The sequence below is a fragment of the Cylas formicarius genome, unplaced genomic scaffold (assembly GCF_029955315.1).
Source record: "Cylas formicarius isolate icCylForm1 unplaced genomic scaffold, icCylForm1.1 PGA_scaffold_2__14_contigs__length_35257938, whole genome shotgun sequence".
NCBI lineage: Eukaryota > Metazoa > Arthropoda > Insecta > Coleoptera > Brentidae > Cylas > Cylas formicarius.
Window position 1 is genome coordinate 33160209 of NW_026844319.1, and position 23196 is coordinate 33183404.

The window sequence follows — 23196 nt, forward strand, 5'->3', positions numbered from 1 at the left end:
ATACAGTCGAAATGAGAGCTGATGTTTTCAAGTGACATTTTGGATTAAAAACAAGGTGATTTATCCATAAAGAGGTCTCTGTAAAAATGTTCCTCACTACTTTTATAGTAGTTGAAGTTCTCGACGTTAGATGGGGCGCCAATTGGAATTGTTCAACTCAGACCTGACCTGAATATATTTAACGAATATTTACATACATTTACAGTTTGCTTATGTTATATAAATTTTGATTAAAAAAATACCAAAAGATTTTTGTAAACGTTTTTCTTTGAAGTTTCAAAGAAACTTCCACAGGCTACTGTAATACCTTTTATAAAACTTCTGCGTCGGTTTTTGTTGACTCGAACTAGCTAACGGTTCGCCACTCATCCTGTTGGCTTCTTCAGACCTTAACTGAAACTTTTATATTGTTTGAGAGGAGCGGAGCTAAATGATTACTGATTCTCATATTGGTGACAGGTAGAGACTTGAGTCGTGGTTAAGATTGTTAGGTTGCTTATAGATTTCTATAGACTCTCGGATTTTCCGTTTTGGTTACCTATTATTTTTCTTGTATTAATTAATTTTGTCTAAATTATTCTCCAAATATCTCAATAACAACAACCTTTTTTTTGAGGGAATTGGAGGTGAAATCTTTTACGGACGCCCTGCGTGGCAAGTATGAGACTCCCCGGTAAGTTGTACAATCCAGGTTTACCCACTAAAACACCCCCAGTCTACAGCATCGGCTTCTAGCTGTCAATCTCAATTGCATTCACACATATGTCGGTCAGTCAACTATACCTCACATATCACACTTAGGAAGAGCTTCACCGTTAAGGAGATGTTTCTGGGTAAGAGGGTTGTGTGTCCTGTAGATCCTCTAAAAGCTCTCACTATTTCATGTCTAGGTAAACCATTGCCGTTACTTCTGATATTGTTTTTCGAGGCAAGGTGTTACTACAACAGTTTCTAGTTGTCACCTATCAGTTCCCCCGGCAGGTTAACTTAAATTTTTTCGAAATACTCTCTGCATCTCACTGCTAAAAGACGTCTAATTCTTCTTCGACTGGAGTACGCGTGTATATCCGAGAATAAAAATTTATTGTTCGGGTTTTTTGGATATGCTTTCACAGTCGTTATATATGTTGTTATTGCTATTTTTCTTAGTAGGTTTAGTTGCATCGATCCAGATCCACAGTTTCCACAGCTTTGGACTGGTGTTGTTGGAGAAGCACCCGGTCAATATCTAATTCCTAAAATTTGAATACGATCTTGCAGATCTAACAAACTTTTCTCGCAGATGAATAAACAATACAGCCATAGTCAATTTTTGATTATGGCTGTATTGAGGTTGCGTAATGACGTGATAACTGCATTAATAGCTGACTGTAGCGCTTTCGTTATGCCTCTAACTTTTTTACCCCAGCAGAAGAACGCTTTTTTATTTTTGTTCTCTTTTTCCGAAAGATTCCTGTATATGATATACGTGTCAACTTTTGAAATAAATTGATAGCATGAGGTTGAAAGGAACTCCACATCTTCGCAGCGACGTTGTCAAATGTTTCGTTGAATCGTCATTTTGAATCTCCGCGACATGTTGCAAACTCGATGATGCGCAATGCGCGGCGTTGTCAAGTTTGTCGGGGTAATTCGGGTTTGTGAATCTTTGGGAGTCCCTCGTCATTTTAGAGTTTTTTAGGTTTTTTTAGGTGATTTTTTCACGGATTCTGATAGAGAAGAAGCCTTAATGATAAATTTAAGTTTAAGTTGACGATATGACCCGTCTACGTGTGTGTTTGCTGTGAAGAAGCGAAACGTTAGCTAGTTCGAGTCAAGAAAAGTGTTTTTCTTTAGCATTATATATGTAGAATACGGTGCCTCTAGCAGTAATTTAAGCACCTAAATCGCAAGACGAATTTACCTACTCCATCTGGCTAACATTGCGATAAAAACTTAAATAAATAACTTCAAGAAAAGCACGAGAAAATGCAAATAGCATTTCCATGACTGTGGTACTTATGCTCTTACATACATCAGGAAATAATTTAGTTACTTGGATTTCTTTTGTCTTTTCCTTTAATTTGTTTTATTTGAGTACACACTCGAAAAGGCTGGTTAAAGTTAAGCTAAAAATAGCGACCAAAGTGGCCTGTTGAATCATAAGCGAGCAAAAGAAATTAAGTTCTTCATAAATGCAATGGCATACGAATCTAAAGTTTCCTTATATCTTATAATAAAATAATTTGTTTTTTGGCAAAAATGAGGTATATTTACTGTTTTATGACGTCAGTGAGGGCAACTGCGTTTTCGCGGCTCCTAACACAATAATTATTAATTAGGTGTGTATAACAGTTTGTATCTAGAATAGAATACTTTTTTATAATCTTCTTTTTTCATTCACAAGTTTGATAGAGTTTGACAGATCACCAGATACGCGCGTTTCAATGGAAAATTTCAAAAATTACTTAAATTTTTTCTAGAAAACTTATCATTATAAAAAATTATGAAATCCATTACCTTTGACAGCCATCGTTTTGGTACCAATGGTTGCTGTTTTCGATCACCTGTTCGCTGGTCAATTCCGCGTACGGTTGCTGCGTGCACAGCATGAGAATTTCCCACAGGGTAATGGCGAAGGCCCATACGTCACTTTTCGTCGTTTGTCTTCCCTAAGGGTTTATTTTAGTGCGATTAACTTTCGCTTTATTTCGCCTCTACTTACCAATAGTAGGGATTCCCACGACATCCATCTGATTGGCAGTCTTGCTTTCGTATCACTAATATAGTAGTCGCTTTCGTAGCGATCGCAGTACATGGCGTGATCGGACACTTTGATGGTGAAATTTTTATCTACCACGCAATTCCTGAAACGACGAAGTAAAATAGAGGCAGTATGTAACACTAGATATAAAAAACTGATGACGAAAACTTGGGAAAGTACTTTATTGGACTAAGAAAATCGATTAAGTTCAGGAATAGAAAAAAAGACGGAAATTTAGTTAGAAGAAGAGAAAAGGTGTAAAGGGGAAGAATGAAATAAGTGTGGAAGGCTTTTGAATGGTTTACCTCGCAGCTAGATCTCGATGGACCAAATCTAGTGATTCTAGATACTTCATCCCAGACGCTATCTGGGTCGCTACGTAGATCAGGCAGCCGTAACTGAAAATGAAAATAAAAATATTAGAAGAAATAAATATCCATATAGTTTTTTGGGCATTTCTTGTCCTTATATTCTATTCAAATAATGCACTGAGTAGAATCACCACTTAGTATTTTCAAATTTTGTGATTCAAAATGCAGTTCTTGACAATTAGCGCATGTTTTACATTATTTCCTTGATATGTCGGTTTAAATAGAGTGTAATGATCATGAGATATTTAGAAATAAGTAAAGATAGATTTAGAAAAAGTTATGAAAAATGTGCAACTGAATAAACAATAGCAATTAGTTTTCTTGCGAAGAGGACAATAAATATTTTTTATCATAAAATTATAGTGCAATACGCCAGACCAACATTTTGCACATTACCGACTTCACTCGCAGCACACCATTCTAAAATCCTTTAACATGGCCGAGACTCCCTCTTTGATTTATTATTCCCTTTTACCCAGCTCCAATTTTATAAGCTTTAATTAAAGGCGTCAAACTTGATAACGGGCGTCAATCATATCGGAAGGTTCTTTCGCAGTCAGTGAAGAAGGGAAGACTTTCAGTCACCAAATTTGCGACAACTGTCTGAAATTTCGCCAACTGTTTTTATTATTTTTCATTATAATCCCCCTTAACTTCAATACACTTATCACATCTCTTTATTAACAACTCAATCCCTTTAAGAAAATATTCTCTTGGCTTGTCTGCAAAATCAGCTAAAACGGCCTCTTTTAACTCAACTTCGTGGTTAAACCGCCGTCCACGTAAGTCCTTTTTCAAATATCCAAACAAATAATAGTCACTGGGGGCCATATCTGGACTATAGGGAGGATGACCTATCTGTTGGAACCTCACACTCTAAAATGTCTCGCAAATTTATGTAATAATGTTGCGTAATATTTACCATTGACAGTCGTATTAGTTTTCTTAAAATCTATCAAAAGAATTCCTTCACAATCCCAAAAGATCGTGGCCATCACCTTTTTTGTTGACTCTGAATTTTCTTGGAGGTGCTTCACCCTTACGACGGCACTCCATTGATTCATTTTTCGATAGAGGGTCATAGTAGAGAACCATAGTTTCTTCTCCCGCCACAATAGTTTCTAACACAGGCTTCGGTTCCGGCCCCCAGGGTTCCAAAAAAGACCGCGCACGTTGTTTTTGAATAGGAACCCATCTTGCATTAACCTGATGCATACCTAAAAGATCATGCGGGATTCGACGAACACTTGTATCAGAAAGCTTAGTAATTTCTGAGATTTCCTTGACCTTTAAACGTCGATCACTCAATACCACCTCTTCCACACTGGTCGACCAGTTCTTGAATCATCTTCAAGGGACTCCTGCGCCATTCGGAAACGTTTTGCCCATTCTTTCACTACAGAATACTAAGGAGAACTTTGTTCGTACACACCATCCAGTCTTTCTTTAATAATTTTACGTGCTAACCTTTCTTTTGTCAAAAACTTTATGACTGCTCTATACCCAATTTGCGTTATTTGCCACAATTTTTCGGACGCATCTTGTTTAAAATGCTGTCAATCAAAAATTATTTGACGCGAGACTTCAATTTTTTTTTCGAAGCCTACTAAGATATATATTTAAAAGAAGATAAAGTTTTATCGTAATTTTATCGTAAATTTATCGAACATTACCCTACAAGAAAAGTCACCCAAGTGAACTCGATAATGATTCGGTTCATATGAAAAATGCGCGTTGAATATCGATCGAGCCTCAGGCGTTTGAAGTGAAACCGATTCACTTTAACGCTAGAACAAAAAAGAAAACGCTAGGGCCAGAAGCAGCCCGAAGAAGAAAAAAAACACAACAGAAACGGGGAACGTTTTCGCTAAGTCTATTTTCAAGGGATGGTTGCTTTTCTGTTTGATGTCGCTCCCCAAAAAGGAGTTTCCAATTTAATATCTATCAAACTTCGTACATTAGAGCTTGATGCAAAACACAGATTTTTTTTTTGCTTTAATGTTTTCCGCTAACGTATAACGGAAAACTGGGCGGGGGGCATGGCGGGGGGCGGGGACGGCGGTGGCATTCTACGTTATCGCGGCAAAATCGATAGCACTTGAGGGTAACTCGTAGTTCATTATGTGTTTGTTGCGCTTCGATTGGCAAGTGAAGAAAGGCGTTGACAATCGCCGCGTTTTCATGCGGAAATGATTGATTGATAGATTCGATTTTGCGTTTTGATTTTAAAACGTTTAACGACAATTCTCGATCTGAGACAGGTGTTATCTAATCTGATCGATCTCCTCCTTATGAAATGCGCTAAACAGGAGCTTATTCTGGAAAAAAGCATTGTTGGTTCAATAATGACCTTGAGGTTATAATCAAACGTACTAGTGTAATAATCACTGAACTAATACCAATTCGAAAATAGAAAGAATACTATGTAAATCTGCTAATTAAAAATGGATCAGTATATGTGACAGAATCGCCAATGAAGATGCACATTTCTTGAGATACACTAGACTCGCACATATTTTGCATAATTTGCATAGAGAATAATTACTAAGAAACTTAAACTAAGTAGTATACCAAACCAAAGAATATTAAACACAGGTATTAGGTAATGATCTTGTTGCTTGTATGTTAATGACCACCCTTGGCAATTGGTCACTTTCTTATGTCTATGAGCAGACCATACCTGCTTATATATTGGACAAGACGGAAGCAATTTCAAGATATAGGGACAGAAGAGTCTTGGTTGGTCTATTTCATTAAAGTAAAACTAGATTTAAGAAGGATTTTTACAAGCAGATAAGAACGCAACAAAGAGTCAGTGTGCAGGAATCCAGAAGACCTGTAAATAGTGTTACAGTATCCTGCGAAAGTTTCTTTTGAAAAATTTAATATCCGAGCATTAATTTAGATAATTTTTTTTAGGTAATGCCAAAACGAATACTATCAGTAGTCACAGGGACTTGTTCTACGTGTTTCTAAAGAGAATATAAGACACGTAGCGACGCGTTCGTTGTACTCCTTTTAATCGCCGGTTGGAAAATGAATGAGAGACGATTTGTTTCGTAAATTCGATAAACAAACAAACTAACAAACTTTTAGCTCATTAACCCGGCTGTGAAATTGTTACAAAATCCTCGCAGTAGTCGGGAAGCAACGCAAAGGTAGAATTTTCAACAAAGTTGCCACCGATTAGCCAAAAGCACAAATCCCGTTTTGAAGTTAATCATTTCCTCTTCTGCGCGTCACTCAACGTTAAGAACGGGCCGAAAAACAAAGCGAAACTGAGGAAGAAGTTTAATAAAGGTCCTTAGGCTTAATGGGTTTCAGTAAACAAGAACAAACTGATATATTGAGATGAGAAATTGCAATTATAACGTCCTCGCGACGACTCGAAAGGCAAATGAACACGGAAAACGCTCTCGTTATTCTGGGTCGTTTTTCATTGTCTTTTCGGGAATTTACGGGAAATTTGAGTGGCGTGCTGTTAAGGCGGTACAAAATGAAAATTCTAATCTCTGCACGATATTACACAACTATCTTTAATCCAATCCAAATTGAAGGTTCATAGTGTTGAAAGTAACTGCTGCCCTCTGCAGATCTGCTCTCTTACAACTTTTGTGTTCAGTTGATGATTCAATTTAGTGACGAAATACATTCCAATTCTATGGAAACCTTAAAATACTGTCGTAGTATTTCTATAACGACGTATATAAATTGAGGTTTCTTATAGCAATAAATTATCCAAAATTGATTCCTAAGTGATTTAACACAGGATACTTTCATATTTATACTGTATACTATTTTTATGTTGCTATTGTTGGTTGTTGGTAGTACTTTCAGTTGCATATTTGATTTGCACTTACTAAATTGATTAATAAATGTTTATATATTGGATTTAAATAGTTTGTCCTGAAACCAGACGACTAATAAGAATGAAAAACACTAGATGCCTAAAAAATTTCTTAATTATACACCCTCCAAGAGGCAGACGGGCTGAATTTGTTAAAAATCTTATCAAGTGCGCACCATTTCCTATAGAGAGATTGAGATCAAACCACTTCTCAAATTCTGCAATTCTGCAGCGAAGATGCTGATTTAGCTTTATAAATATCTACTTCAATTTATTTTTCTATTCTCGTAAAATTAGTTATCATGTCGAGTTTACTCTTAATTCAGTTTTGAAATTTCCGATGGCGGGATTTATTTCCAAAGCGTATTTCTCTTCATGTTTTCGCAAAGTTGTGAGGTTTTGTTGCCGAAGTTTCTCGCGAAAAGCCTCCAGGATAAAAGAAGGTGGCGGAGGGGCGGGGATGGCGAAGTGTTAACGACACCGAGAGGTCTGGTTTTATGTATCTTAATTTCCACCCTAATTTCGTCTAATTAATTTTAATGGATATTTTATGTTTATTTTAATTAAAAACCTTAACCTTCACCGAATTGTCGAGGAGCATTTCCGTGGCGGGGGGGCGGGGGGCGAAGCCCAATGCCTGTTTTTGTCGCCGAGAAAGGGTGAAAAATAAACAAATATAAATTAAAAAGTATATATAAAGTATATATATATGTGACAATATTAGGGGTTTAAAAAGAATTGTGGAGACGTTAGCCCGCGTCGGCAGTTCGATCGCTATCGACGAGACCGAAAGGCTAAAGACGACAGCTCGAATTATTCTTATTATACCCTGTTCGTGTGGAAAAGAGAGTAATAAAAAAAAAAAATAAATAATTAAAATAATAATAATAATAATAATAATAATGGAGTTGTTGTTGTTCCACTTAACCAGGTAAGTAGCGTTACATATCACGCAACAATTATACATATATCTAGGTAAATATAAACTGCAATCTAGAGATAAGAATAAAAAAAATATCCATCAACAGAGAAACAAGAATATTTAATTAATGTTAATCAACAAGGACAGTTACTTTTCTGTGTAATGGAGCTTACGCTCAAATTGTGATCATCGGTACCATTTCTTTCTATGAATGTTGCCAACTGATGATTTCAGAATGATTTCTTAATTCACTAAGAGATGTGCTTTTCAAATCGTAGGTTAGATTTCTGGCTATAAAAAAATTAGTATTCTTACTGCAAAGACTAAGCAGACTACTATTTATGATGGTCGATTCTTTTTTTTTTTTGTAGAAAATAGTAAGTCCTGAAATTTTTGAGATTTAGAAGCAAAGAGTAAAGTAGTTCATAGTTTTCTATCAACTTGTTGCATCGTTGTTTTTGCAAAACTCAAATACCTGCCCAGAAACGCTGTGCAAATTGTAGGTCCCAATATGGAGCACTGTGGAACTCCGGAAAACGAATCTATCTATCGAGAATTATTTTCTGTTGATAGTTATTTACGAGCTTATTATTATTATTTGTTTTTTACTTTCCTAATTACCTGCATTCTGCATATTTCTTCCTCTCCAATTTGATTTTGGGTGAATATTTTAATTGGGAATTTGGAATTTTAATTTGGGAAGGCTCAACCACTCTTGTGTAAATGATAATACACTCTGCAATCAGCAAGGAGCCACATTTTATGTAAGTGATTTAGTTAGTGAATTTTTTGATAAGACAAAGGTGGAATTGTAGACCCACATGAAACTAATTTTTCTGTCAATTTTACCATCGCAAACAGGATCAAAGTGCCACTAATGGCAATATAATTATAGAGTAAAATTAGCGAGAGAGTATCCGATTCCAACGTCCCGTGGGTATGGACATCAAATTTTTAATTCACTTAAAAATCTGACGTCGATACAATGTGCGACTTTAATCTTCTATAGTGTCGACAGTAACGCATAGAACGGTCTCTCATTAACACCCATTTTTCAATAGTTCTTCGTAGGGTCCCTAATTAGAGCTAAGCCTTTGATCCGCGTGATCCCGTTAACGACACTCTGATAAAACGTAATTAGCTGAAAATTAGATTTAACCGGGACACACGCAAACTGAAAATCAACGTTCGTCCTCCCTTTCGACCCTCGCACATCTTTCGGGCAACTCTGTTGTCCATTAGAATGCCAGATAGTAGAGAACAGTCTTTGGATGGAATTTTTAGCCTTGAAACCTTGATTTATTTTGGAATTTTTTATTCTGGAGAAACTAGATTGCCCCAAAAACTGAATTCATATTCAATGGGTTTAAGCCAAGTTTAAAATGGTCGATAACTAGTATAGCGTTAAAAAAATAAGAAAAAAAGAACCCTAAGAAATAAATTTGGCACCTCGATAACGCTGTTGATTGAAGGATATAACCCTTAATAAGACCACTATAGAAAAAAGGCAGTTCCTCAGTTCATCACTTTTATTAATCTGTAATAAATTATATAATATATATTATTGTAAATTATCCAGCATTACATTTTTAAGCGTTTTAAGCGGATAATCCTAAAACTCGTCTGCGATTTGGTTTACCTACAAATTTTAGAAATGTTGAAAAATCATTTTGAAAGCAAAGCTAGCAAGGGTTAAAGCTAAGTAACATTCTAATCCGAACCCAATTCTAACAGTCAATCCTAGCTACTGAAATTCAATGCTAGTAAGGGTTAAAACGAGTAAGCTCCGAAAAGTCAAAACTAGTAGCATCCGAATCTAGTAAAAGTCAAACCAACGCTTTTGCAAGTAAAAATTCTTTCACTCTAGTCGTTTCCTCCCTGTCGCATTTTTGTGAATCAAGGTGACGAGAATGGCAGAAATACTTTTAAAACTTAAAGCGAATATGATTCAAGGCTAGAACGAATTAAAACTAGTAGATTCGCAAGTGTTGAAACTAGTAAGGTCCGAAGCTAACAAGGGCCAAATTTCTCAATGAGGGGATGCAAAACTAGTAATAGTTAAAGCTAGTAAGAGTCAAACCAAAGCTAGTAGTGTATATTCTTGAACTCTAGTCGTTTCCTTCTTGTTGCATTTTTGTGAGACAAGGTCACAGAGTGGTGGAAACTCCACGGTTAGACCAAGATGATAATGGGAGGATTCAACACTTCTGAAACCCAAAGCCAATATGAATCAAAACTAGTTTGTTCCAAAACTCCTAAAGTCCTGTAAGATTCCAAAGTTGTAGACTTGCATGAGTTAAAACTACTAAATATCAAAGCTGGTAAGAGCAAACCAAAGCTACTAGGAGCTTTTTGCACATAAAAATTCTTCAACTCTAGTCGTTTCCTTGGAAACTCCACAGATAGACCAAGATTATAATGGAAGGATTCAACGCTTCTGAAGCCTACAGCGAATATGATTCAAAACTAGTTAGTTCCAAAACTCCTTGTATACTTGCATGAGTTAAAACTAGTAAGCTCCGAAGCTGCAAGAGCCAAGGCTCTCCAGGAGAGGATCCAAAACTACTAAAAGTTAAAGCTGGTAAGAATTAAAACTAGTAGCATCCGAGGTTAGTAAGAGTCGAATGAAAGCTATCAGAAACTTTTCAAAAACTTTTTCGAGAAACACTTTGTAAATTCCAGGCGTGGTCGATGATACGTCAGTGCATAGACCAAGATTATCACGAACCCGGGGAACAAATCGTTCCGACCACTTCGCAGGAACAAAAAAATGAACGCGAAATAAATAGAGAGAGATAGTGCTCAAAGCTCTCCGAAAAGTTTCAATATTCAGCGTTTAACGACCGGTTATGACAGAACAATGTAGTCGTTTGACGATAAAAGAGCACTCGATACAAAAACTCCGCTGTCGAATCCATTTCGCGACTGCCGCCTCACAAAAGACCAAAACGAATCCGTTGTATTTTCGTATATGATGCCGCGTTTTTATACCGACAAACTTGACAACGCCGCGCATTCCGTATCATCGAGTTTGCAACATGTCGCGGAGATTCAAAATGGCGATTCAACGAAACATTTGACATCGTCGCTGCGAAGATATGGAGTCCGTTTCAATCTCATGCTATTAATTTATTTCAAAAGTTGACACGTATATCATATACAGGAAGCTTTCGGAAAAAGAGATCAAAAATAAAAAAGCGTTCTTCTGCAGGGGTAAAAAGGTTGGAGGCATAACAAAAGTGCTACAGTCAGCTGTTAATGTAATTAGTAATTACGTCATTACACAACCTCAATACAGCCATAATCAAAAATTGCCTATCGCTGTATTGTTTATTCATCTGCGAGAAAAGCTTGTTAGATCTGCAAGATCGTATTCAAATTTTAGGAATTAGATATTGCCTGGGTGTTTCTCCAACAACACCAGTCCAAAGCTGTGGAAACTGTGGATCTGGATTGATGCAACTAAACCTACTAAGAAAAATAGCAATGAGAACATATATAACGACTGTGAAAGCATATCCAAAAAACCCGAACAATAAATTTTTATTCTCGGATATACACGCGTACTCCAGTCGAAGAAGAATTACACGTCTTTTAGCAGTGAGATGCAGAGTATTTCGAAAAAATTGAAGTTAAGCTACCGAGAGAACTGATAGATGATAATGAGGACAACTGGAAACTGTTATAGTAACACCTTGTTTCGAAAAACAATACCAGAAGTAACGGCAAAGATCTACCCTGACATGAAGCAGTGAGAGCTCTCAGAGGATCTACAGGATACACAACCCTCTTACCCACAAACATCTCCTTAACGGTGAACCTCTTCCTAAGTGTGATATGTGAGGTATAGTTGACCGGCTTATGTGTGAATGCAATTGAGATTGACAGCTAAGGGTCCTAGAAGCCGAGGCTGTAGATTGGGGGTGTTTTAGTGGGTAAACCTCTATTGCACAACTTGCCGGGGAGACCCATACTTGCCACGCAGGGCGTCCGTAAAAGATTTCACCTCCAATTCCCTCAAAAAAAAGTTGTTGTTATTAAGATATTTAGAGAAAAATTTAGACAAAATTAATTAATACAAGAAAAACAATACGTGACTATAAGGCATTAAGGCTTCTTTTCCATCAGACTCCGTGAAAAAATCTGTCACCTAAAAAAACTTAAAAAAACTCGAAAATCCCTCGTCTCTACAGATTCCCAAAGATCCACAAATCAGGATTACCCCTTCGACCTATTGTCCGCACCATTGGTTCTCCAATATATTCTCTACCAATATACACAGCTTCCTTAATAAAACCGCTTACAGAGAAAACTGACATTACATTAGATACACAAGATATTCTAGTTAGTTTCGACGTAGAATCCCTCTTTACCAAAGTTTCTATTCCTGAAACTCTAGACATCATTTCAGATATATTAAAGTCCGAGAATCTGGAACCAAACCTTCTCACTTTGAACAAACGTCCCTAACAGGTATGGGTTCTCCACTATCACCAGTTATCGTTAATTTATTTATGGAAGGCTTTGAGAAGAAATGTTTCGATACCTTTTACCTAAAACCAAAGTTATGGATACTTTTGTTATTTGGCCTCGTGGTCAAGAAACCCTAGTAGATTTTCTTAGACATTTAAACTTTATACACCCTAACATTCTTAGATATTCTTATCAATAGAAAATTAGACATAACATTGGGTCATTGTGTTAACAGAAAATCACATCACCATCCGGCTCAAAAATCATAGGTTATACACTCTCTTGTTTAAAGAGCCGTAATACTATCTCAGCCAGAGTTTCTGAAAATAGAATTAAAACAGCTTACTTCTGCTCTTCTCTCTAATAATTTCCACATTAAAGATATTAAGCGTTCCAAAAAACAAACACTTCACCGCAAGCCTCCAATAACAATGAGGCCGAAGCAATCCTACACTTGCCAGTGCTTCCTTACATTCGAACCATCACTGACCACATACCAAAAATCTCTCAACATCTTCGGTCCGTCAAAGACAAAATTCCATTTGAGATGCCAGGAGTTTACAGCATTTCATGTATATGCGGTAAAGAATACATTGGAAGAAAAATATCAACTAGGCTCAGAGAACATGAAAGAGCCTAACGGCTAAGACAAATAAACTCATCATAATATTTTACTCGATTAAACTAAAGATCTTGCGTTTAATCAATTCTTCTACCAACGAAAAATCCGAGAGTCTATAGAAATCTATAAACAACCCAACAATCTTTACCGCGACTTAGGTCTCTACGTATCACCAATATGGGAATCCGAGATGGTATTTATGCCACTCATTTAGCTCTATGCAAGTATTTTTACATAAATAGAAAATAAGAAAATGGGAACTTTTTGAGCTCTTCAACGAAGGCATCGAGGATCTTAAATTCAAAGAGAAATCGAGTTCAGGTACTTTAAATATCGCTATTCTGGGCATTTTCGATCGATTTGGATTATTTTTTATGATTTTATTTATTATGAATCGATAAGACGCCTTAGATTTAAAAACATCGTCAATAAAAAATGGTTTCATTTAAAAAATTGTTGGACGACTTCTTGAAAACTCTTCATTTCTTTCCAATATTTGAGACGGTAAAATATACGTCGATTCATAACTATCGATGAGATTTGGGACTATCACTACACTCCTGAAAATAAGGAACAGTGGGGAACCATCTCCAAAGAAGGCTTAAACAATTTTATCAGTAAACAAGGTTATTGCTACTGTTTTTTTTTTGAGATGCGAGACGAATTATATACATTAATTACATTGAAAAAGGTCAGGCTATCACTGGTCAATACTAAGCAATGTTTGAAGCACGAGATGCAAATTAAACGGCCTAATTTGTTGAAAACGAAAATTTTGTTTCATCCTGATAGCGCACCGCCGCATTCGTCGATTGTTGCCATGTTCAAAATCTACGAATTGAAGTTTGAATTGATTCCGATACTAGTAAATACGAGTAGGTACTCAATACTTTTGATTCGATACCAAGTATTTATAGCATCGAACCAATTTTGCGATACTTACTCGGTATCGAAACAAAAGTACTTGGTATCAAATCTAATCAACCTCACCATTAAAAAAAAAAACCGAACGCATCAGACAAACATCTCTATCTGATCTATGGTGACGCGTTGTCTCGCGCCAGCCAAGCCGAACACTCGACCGCGCCTGAGCCAAAAGCGAGAAAGATGTCCGCCCTTCATTTTTTTTCATTGCCAACCAACATAAATTGTCAAACATACAAGAGATTGCTTACGAATAATTTTATTTATTGTAATCATCGGCTTATTATTCCAATGTTATGATGGAGTTTTTTGTTTAAAGTACGTGCTTAAGGTGACGCAAACCATTATAACAAAAGTTTTTTTTTCTTTCTTAGTTTTGTTTTAATTATTGTTCTTCAACGTTCATTGTTAGTTCCCTTAAAATAAATAAAAAAATAATAACTTTCTAAAAGTATCGATATGAGTAAGTATCGATACTTTAGGCGTATTTATTTGAGTAGTATCGAAAAAAGATTTGAGTACTATCGAAATGAGTAACTTTAATGGTATCGGAACATCCCTAGGCTGGATTTACGAGCAATGATGTGATGAAAACAAAAGCAAAAAAAAAAAAATAAATCGGGCGAATTTTCGACGGACCGCAATTTTTTTTTTCGATTTTCTCTAAATAGGTTCCGCTCGGTTTGTTTTGATTAAATTTATTTCGGTGCGTTTTAATTGCGGTTTAAAATAACAAATAAACTTCAATTAACTTTTTGTTATTGCCGCGTCGAAACGTATGGGCGGTTATGGCGTGTCTCACCGATATTAATAATTATTTATTACCGATGCTAGATTTTCTGGTAACTCTTGGATATATGGTTTAATCGTATATAATTGAGAAAGTCCATTCAAAATGCGCAAGCGCGAGATTTAATATATCGCTATTAACCAATGACCTTGCTATATTCAACGAACAACATGGCCGATGACAGTTCGTCAATAAGTTTGGATTGGGAAAATGAGTTAAGCGAGGACATGATTTCAGTTTGGGATCTCAACCAAAAAGTCAAAATCTCAAACGATATTTTGCTAAATATTTTTTATGTAGCTTTGAAGGGATTAAAAATCTAAAACGAGAAACTTCTTTGGTTAACTTTTTCTATCCAAAAAATAATTTCGTTAAAAAATAAGGGTTTCGGTAAGTTTAAAAAATCTAAGGTTAACTGAATGCCCTAATACTCCTTCGATAAACTAAATCCTGCTTTGTTACTTGCAATTTCACATTTTCGGAGGGAGTTGCACATCTGTTACGTAATTATCTGACTAATAGACTTCAATGTATGAAGTTTCAGGATACTGTGTCAGCCAATTAGGTGTGGTGTTCCACAAGGTTCGATCCTTGGGCCTGTTCTATTTACTATCTACATTGCTGATATAAAATTTTTGGATTCAGGATATAATTCTACACAGAATAGTAGTGTTTTTCGCCTTTTTTCTTTTATTTTAAATTTTTATTTAATATTGAAATCTGCAACTAGGCGGGCACATTCTAAATGAAAATTTTTTACCAAATGAAAGTGGGAAGAAAAGTTTTTGATAACCCGTACTTTTTTGCAACATTTTCAATTTAAAATAAGGGAAAAATAAGACCAGTACATACATTTTTATAAAAATATAATGTTATGTAAGAGGCATTGCTTCAGCACATAGGCACGACAACAAATCTCTCTACAAAATCGCACTTATTCTAATAAAAATCATCAATACTTCTCAAAAATTAACAATCAAAAAGAAACGAATCATATTTTAGACATCTTAACTCCTGAATAATTTAGAAACCATTCGCAACAAATTAGAAAAACAATATAATCATAATCATTACTTGTAATACGCATTCACCTAATTATGATGTTCTTTTTAATTTATTTTTCTTAATCTTATTATTATTTCACTTGCTTTTATTTTGTCTCCTTTGATTATTGTTTGCGTTTTATTAGTTTTCTTATTCTTCTCCAATTTTTTTTCTTTCCTGTTATCATCTTTTCTACTATTCTTAAATTTTCAATATGATCATTGTATTATGATGTGATATGTTTTTTCTTTTATCTGAGTTTTCCGAAGACCGATATTAAAAAGTCAGTTTTTGCTACAGTAGAAACTTTTTAACTTGTGGGCGTACATCTCTGGCAAGCTCGGTGCGGTTTTAATATCCTTAAAGCCATATATCGCTTTTATTATATTTTATTTATTAATCCAAAAAATATAGGAAACATTTCTGGGGCTATGTTCATATTTATTTATTTATTTTTTTGAAAAATATACATTTTTCGACCACAACTTACTAAAGACACTAATAATTAAGTGAACTTTTAATACAAACAAGAAAAGAGTAAAAACAAAAATTTAAATTAAAAGCTCAGTCGGTCAAAAAAGTTTTCGTATATATAGTATTTTTTCAGTTTTCTTTCAGTTTCCTCTTTCACTTACATTTAAATACAAAATAAAATAAAAATCATTGGAAACATTTTATTTAAACGATAAGAAAATAAGTCAGTTTTAGAAGCAAGAAACTATTTCAAATAAGTCTTCTCTTCTCTTATCCTATTTTTGAGGTCTGTACTCGTAACTTTATGTTCCTTCACTCGTCGCTTTAATGCTTCTCACAGGTTTAACATCCGGAGAATAAATAGCCCTCTCAAGGTTAAGTTTTTCAACACTTTGGTTAAGTTATTCTTTAGGATGTTCAATTGGTCATGTGATTCCGTCAATAAAAGCTAAATTGTTTGCCCCTTTAGCTGACATGAACCCCCACAATGAAACATTACCTCCACATGCTTCAAACTTTATCCCGAACATCTGACCCAAACAGATTAATTTTTGTTTCGTCACTATAGATAACGTTTTCCCAAAACGTGTTATTTGGAAAATTTCAAACTTTTTTTTTCGATTTTTTTCCGAAATTAACGGTTTCCTTCTCGCAACGCGGCCGCGATAATCTGCTCGATGCAAGCAGTTTCTAATCATTCTAACTCTTCCCTGATTTCCTCTACAAGTTTTGGAGCGCTTGTTTTAGAATTAATTCTAATTTTTTTCACAACGACCCTTCCCGTGCAGTGAACTTCCTGGGACGACCAGAGAGCGTGGCCGCACTTTATAAGATCCGGTGGATTTGTATTGATTTATCACATACTGTAATTGTAATTTTTTAATTATTTTACTAATATCTCTGAAGGATTTTTTTGTTTAAGCGAAATTTGATACAAGCTGACTTGATAAAATATCCTACCTGCAGTTCTGAATAGTGATTTACTAAAGTGTACGGACACTTATTTGCCATAGTTTGTTGTTTCTACTGCTTTATATCTTATCGTTCGAATAAAATGTTCCTTTAGCTAAAACACTTGACGAAACAACTCATCTGAAGCATTCGATATCCACAAGGAAAACCTGCCTTTCGAATCGATATTGGACGTAAAAACAAACTTTATTTTGTCAAAATGTGATGACAGCTCGATGATGTGTATACCGTTCAAAATATAAATTGGAATTTTTAGAGCCTTTTTTGAAGGTTTTTTTATGAAATTACCTGGACTTGGGAAACACCGCGTGTAGTTTCCGGAGACAAATCCGAGTGGTCCGGAGTTGCTTATCGCGAATAAATATCAAATTAAAAACAAAAACCCCCGCCGTATTGCCCGCGTTTTTCTTATAAAACCTATAGGACTAATTTCAAATTATTCGTCCGCCGTGGCCTCCCCGCCCCCTGCGCCATGTTAATAATAAAGACACATAATCCGCCTCCAGCCAATGAGAATTTATGTTTCCCCGTTCGGCGTCCTCTTTAGCCGGGAAACGAAACCGCACAGAAACGCGCCGCGGCGCTTACCAAAGCCTTATAAATTATTCGGAAACATAATAACGGCAGATGAGAAATTCGAATTATATTTTGATACGACGAATGTATAAAAGGGTTCGGTGGGATCACGTTCGGTAATTTCCGGACCGATAGGTCGTAATTTCGCGAAGGGGGGCGTCGTTTTGACGGTGTTAAACGGATTGTATTTCTAGAGGAAACCGTTCCCGATGTTTGCTTTACCTTAGTAATTTCAAGGAACGAGGGAAAGAGAGAGAGAGATAGAGAGAGAGAGAATTTCTGGCAAATAATTAAGAATTTCTGAGTTCAATTATAATTTCTAAAAAATAGATCAGAATTTCTGGGAAATAACTTAGAATTTCCGAACTAACTCAGAATGTTCTGGACAATCACTCATAAGGCCAGAGTTAACTCAGCATGTTTGAGATAAGTCAGAATTTTTGAGAAATATGTAAGAATTTTTGGAAAATTAGTCAAAATTTCTGAAAAACAACTCAAAATTTTTGCCATAAGTCAGAATTTCTATGAAATAAGTCTGAAGTTTTGATGGAAGTCAAAATTTTTGACTTAAGTCAGAATATCTAAACAACAAGTAAGAATTTCTGGAAAGTAGCTCAGAGATTAGGACTTAAGTCAGAACTTTTATGAAATATGTCAGAAATTTTGAGGTAGGTCAAAATTTTTAAATTATAGTTAAGAATATATGAGTTTAATTAGAATTTTTGGAAAATGGATCAGAATTTCTGGGAATTAACTGAAAATTTCTGAACTAACTCAGAATTTCTGGACAATCACCCATAAGGTCAGAGATAACTCAGCATGTTTGAGTTAAGTCAGAATTTTTGAGAAATAAGTTAGAATTTTTGGAAAATAAGTCAAAATTTCTGAAAAGCAACTCAACATTTTTGTCGGAAGTCAGAATTTCTATGAAATAAGACTGAAGTTTTGAGGGAAGCCAAAATTTTTGAGTGAAGTCAGAATATATAAACAACAAGTAAGAATTTCTAGAAAATAGATCAGAGATTATGACTTAAGTCCGAACTTTTATGAAATACGTCAGAAGTTTCGAAGTAGGTAAAAATTTTTGAGTTAGGTCAGAATATCTAAACAACAAGTAACAATTTCTGGAAAATAGATCAGAGATTATGACTTAAGTCGGAATTTTATGAAATAAGTCAGAAGTTTTGAGGTAGGTCAAAATTTTTGAATTAAATAAGTAATCAGCACAAATATTCCATGGGTATTGAGAATATTTAATTTTCTCACGTAATACCTCATGGTTTGCATAATTTTCTTTCATGCTTGTAGTATGTGCAATGGGACAGATGGGTATTTATTACCATTATGGCTTTCAAGCTTATTTTTGAAGCATCAATAAAAAGTCTCCAGTCACTAGAATCTTCTGGAAAACTTAGTTCTTGAAGAAGCCCTGCAGCATCATTACAATATACCAAATCATCTTCTTTGGAGAAGTAACTTGTAAAACTTTCTTGCTTCGTACGAAAATATGAAACTCTGGTACTTTTAGCCAATAGATTCCACTGTTTTAACCTTGATCCGAGTTACTAAAAAGATCATTTAAGTCGCCTTGTTCAAGTAAATGAGGTTCTGTAGATGGACATGAACATCCAGATAAAGTGTATGAAGATGAAGATGTACTACCAGAAAGAAAACTCGATTGAGATTGTAGACCTGAAATATTTTTATTTTCAGCCTCTTCATTAACTGGTGGAACTGGAGGTGGAGTGTCTTTATCACGAGGAATTGGTCTCTTTGCAGATAGGACGTTCGGATAAACAATCGTATCTCTATTTTTTTTCGAGAATCCTCGTGTAGATGTCATGCAGAAATAACAATCATTCTCATGATTTTGTGGCTCACTCCAAATCATTGGCATTGAAAACGGCATGGATTTGTGACTTTCTTCAAGCCAATCTCTCAACGTTCTTGAGCAGCTATTGCAGCATACTTTTGGCAACCAACTTTTATGTCGCTCATCGATAGAAAATCGAAAATATAGATTCTAAGCTGTTTTAACCAGATCGGTCATGACATGTCGCTATGTTTATAGTATGTATTGCCAAAAAATGTAGCAAAAACAATCTGTGGAATTTCCGTGGCATTTTGTAACATAAAATCACATAAAATTAATTTTAAATCAACTTTCAAATTTCTATTTTATATTTATTGACTCTATTAAGAAAAAAAACTCAAACTACACATCAAATACTTAAATCCAATGTGGAAAACATGAACTTTATGCAAAACTTACCAAAATATTTGATATAAAAGGTAAACAATTAAAACGACAAGTTTTCACTGAACTGTTGTAGTGTCACAATGAATGCGCGTATTTACTACCATAAAAATCACCTTCGGCACTTCCCTCCTTTCTCTTACAACTCTCTGAAACTCATTTTGTATGTATATTTACTTTTTGTAACGTTGACGAATGAAAAAATTGAAAAAAAAATTATAATAACATTTTTTAAAGGAGGATTTTATTGCCAACCAGTACGGACCTGTTCGATAAAAGGCATTTTAAAACTGAATATCTGGATTTCGGCTGAGCTATGGATTTTAATCGATAGGATCTCTCTAAATTTATTCGATTGCAACGAACGCTCTTCAAATGCTTGGTATTTTATACAAAAACAGCTTGAAAGAGCGTTCTTAATGTATCGGGAACGTACCTGACGGAGGGTCCTACGGGACTGCCATTCTCGTCCACGACCAGTTTCGATAGAAACTTGGGCAGCTCGCCGGGCTCCGAGTGCTCCAATAGAGCGCACATCGGCTCGTCTTGACTGCACAGTCCCACCACCCTCGCCAAGTTGGGATCCCTGAGGCCCGCCAACCAGCTGGTTTCCCTCAGAAATTCGTGTCTAAACAAAATCAACAACGTAGTTCGAAATTCGCACGTCCAAGAACGTCCTCTTTTATACGGAAATCAAGTTACTCCTTCGGAATGGCCTTTTTTTGAATTTGCAAAATCGGTTTTGCCCTATCGAAAGCTGTGCGTAATAACCCCGTTACTAGGCAGGTCCGATCTTCTAGCAGAATTTATTTCCAATGTCTGATCGATTTCTAATTGCCACTCCTCGTACAAAAGATAAGGATACTAAAGGGAACGATACGAAGTAACGATAACTGCTAAACTAACCGAAATTCAAAGGTGCATGTGCAAAATCCTCAAAAGCCGTCGAAATCCTCAACATTTGAAAAGATATTTAAAAGAAAATTCTTAAAAAATATTATTTTGTTTAAGTTAAGTTAAATTGTAAAGTTTCTATCATAATGTTTATTGTATTTGAAATTAATGTATGCCAAAATACTAAGTAGAAAATCTCCTCCATACCTCTTTAATTACGCTGTTTAAACGCTCATTTTGATATAACATTGTTTCATGTGTAAATAATTTACCAAATAAAATGAAAAACTTAAGCGACCTCAAAGGGTTTAAAACTAAACTTTTTTACAAACTACTTGATAAAACGAATTAAAAAATTTCTAATTGAAATATTATTATTATTACCTTATGTTTGATTCTCTCAAGAACGTTGTATTATATTTTTGTTTGTTTGTGAGGACTTGCAAAATAGAAATTCATGTATTTTAACCATATAGTGGCGCTACTGCGCTAAAAATTGATGCGCCGCCGAGTTGATTTGATTAATTTTTATAAGAACGCAACATCAATCTCTGAAATCCGAATAATTACCATTTTTACTGTCATTATCTCCGTACCGTACTCACAAACTTGTATAATTTGTGCTGTCAATACTTTGTTCTTTCACGAAGTTACAGCAAATGTGGCAAATATAAGGACCAAAAGACAAAGAGTGATGATATTTGACATTTGACATTTAGCAATCTAACACAACTATGTACATGTGAATTTACTAAACAGAATTCCCTACATTTTTAGGATGTTTCCTGTACAAGAATTCCAGGAAATATAAGAAAGCAATTAAGCTACAAGTTTAATTCTTACTATTAGAAGCATCAGAAATATCGCTTGTAATTTCTGTCTATAGGAGGCACATTTCTGGAAGAAAATTTCACAGTTCGCCATTAGTTAAAACAAAATGAATTTATTTATGACAGTGGTAAATGGGGGTCCACTCTCATGAGTTCCTGTAATGTCAGCATAGGCAGTGCCTCTATGTGTCTAGCAGCTATATGATTTTAATAGTCATACTTATCTTTAGTACATTGCCAAAATATTAACTTGTTATGTTTATAACTCAAATAAAGACCGTCATTTTTATTATTATTGTTACAATTTTTGGGCATATTTTTTATTCATAGAATGTCAGGGAAATGACACGTCTTTTGTTTTTCAAAAGATGCAGTGAATTGATTCCCGTCAATGCGAAACACGCCGTAAATGAGGGCACATAAGAAATATTTTACCTTTTGCCGTCCCCACAGCCCCGCCACAAACTCTTGACTATTACTAGCTGCTTTTTATGGAATGACGAGCCGCCGTTGAAGTCCGGCAGTCCCTCGGCCTCACACAGGTGGACCTGAAAATAAAAAATATGCGGGTATAGGAATAGAGTAATATTGTGTTGTTTTCTTATTTTTTTCAGTCAACCTGGTAAAAAAATAATCAAAAATTTTTGCAAGTTCGTTATATTCGGTTCATAAGTGGCCCTCTATGAGCAAATGTCAAGTATACTAGGATAAATAGAAAATAAAGTTAGCTTAGTTAAGGAATGTGTCTCCCAAAATGCCTCCTTCAGAAAATATGACTCTGTAAAAGCGGAAAAACATAGTTTTCATGGGGCCATATAGGCAATAGCTTAAATTCAAAACAATTTACAATATTTTTACGGCATAGTTGTTGTCACTTGCATTATTTGCTAGAAACACCAAACAACGCCAACTAACCAAACCAACCAAAAAATTTGAAATATCCCCATAAATAATTTTTTCGGAGAAAAATAAGTACCATTCTCCTGCACAATGTATTAAAATTTTGTTAGCAGCAGCAGCATATCTTCCAGCATATCTTAAACCGTTACAGAAATAATGGTTATATCTATTATTTAAATTTATTTTTAATATCTTACCTTATTAATTAAAGATACGAATTTTGAAACACCCAAATAGATTTTTTAAACTTGGTGTCATTTGGAAACATCATCAAGCAAAGAACGATATAGAAAATTAACGACAATCTGTGCTACGCAGTTAATTACTTATGTTACTTTGTAATAAAACAATTTGTAATTTAGTGACAGTTCTTATTAATGGAAAATGTGGGTAGGAACAATTATTCGATTCAATATTTCACTGTTTGCAATATATTTAAAATCAAAAGTGAACAAGCAAAAACCACAAAATTCATGTGATTTACAATTTTGAATTAGACACGAAATAAGGGAAAAATATTTTGAGCAATGTTTTGAAAGGGTTTTCAAATCGATTAG

At 35.1% G+C, this 23196-nt stretch overlaps 1 protein-coding gene across 1 annotated transcript in view; it reads right to left on the reverse strand.

Moving 5' to 3' along the window:
- LOC132697889 (discoidin domain-containing receptor tyrosine kinase B-like) overlaps window positions 1-23196 on the reverse strand; it is a gene marked incomplete in the record, with an annotated part of 461835 nt that overhangs the window by 3430 nt on the left and 435209 nt on the right. The window contains 5 exon segments of the mRNA XM_060663630.1: window positions 2500-2651; window positions 2705-2846; window positions 3049-3141; window positions 20452-20643; window positions 22175-22287. Of these exon segments, the coding sequence (XP_060519613.1) occupies window positions 2500-2651; window positions 2705-2846; window positions 3049-3141; window positions 20452-20643; window positions 22175-22287 (692 nt within the window).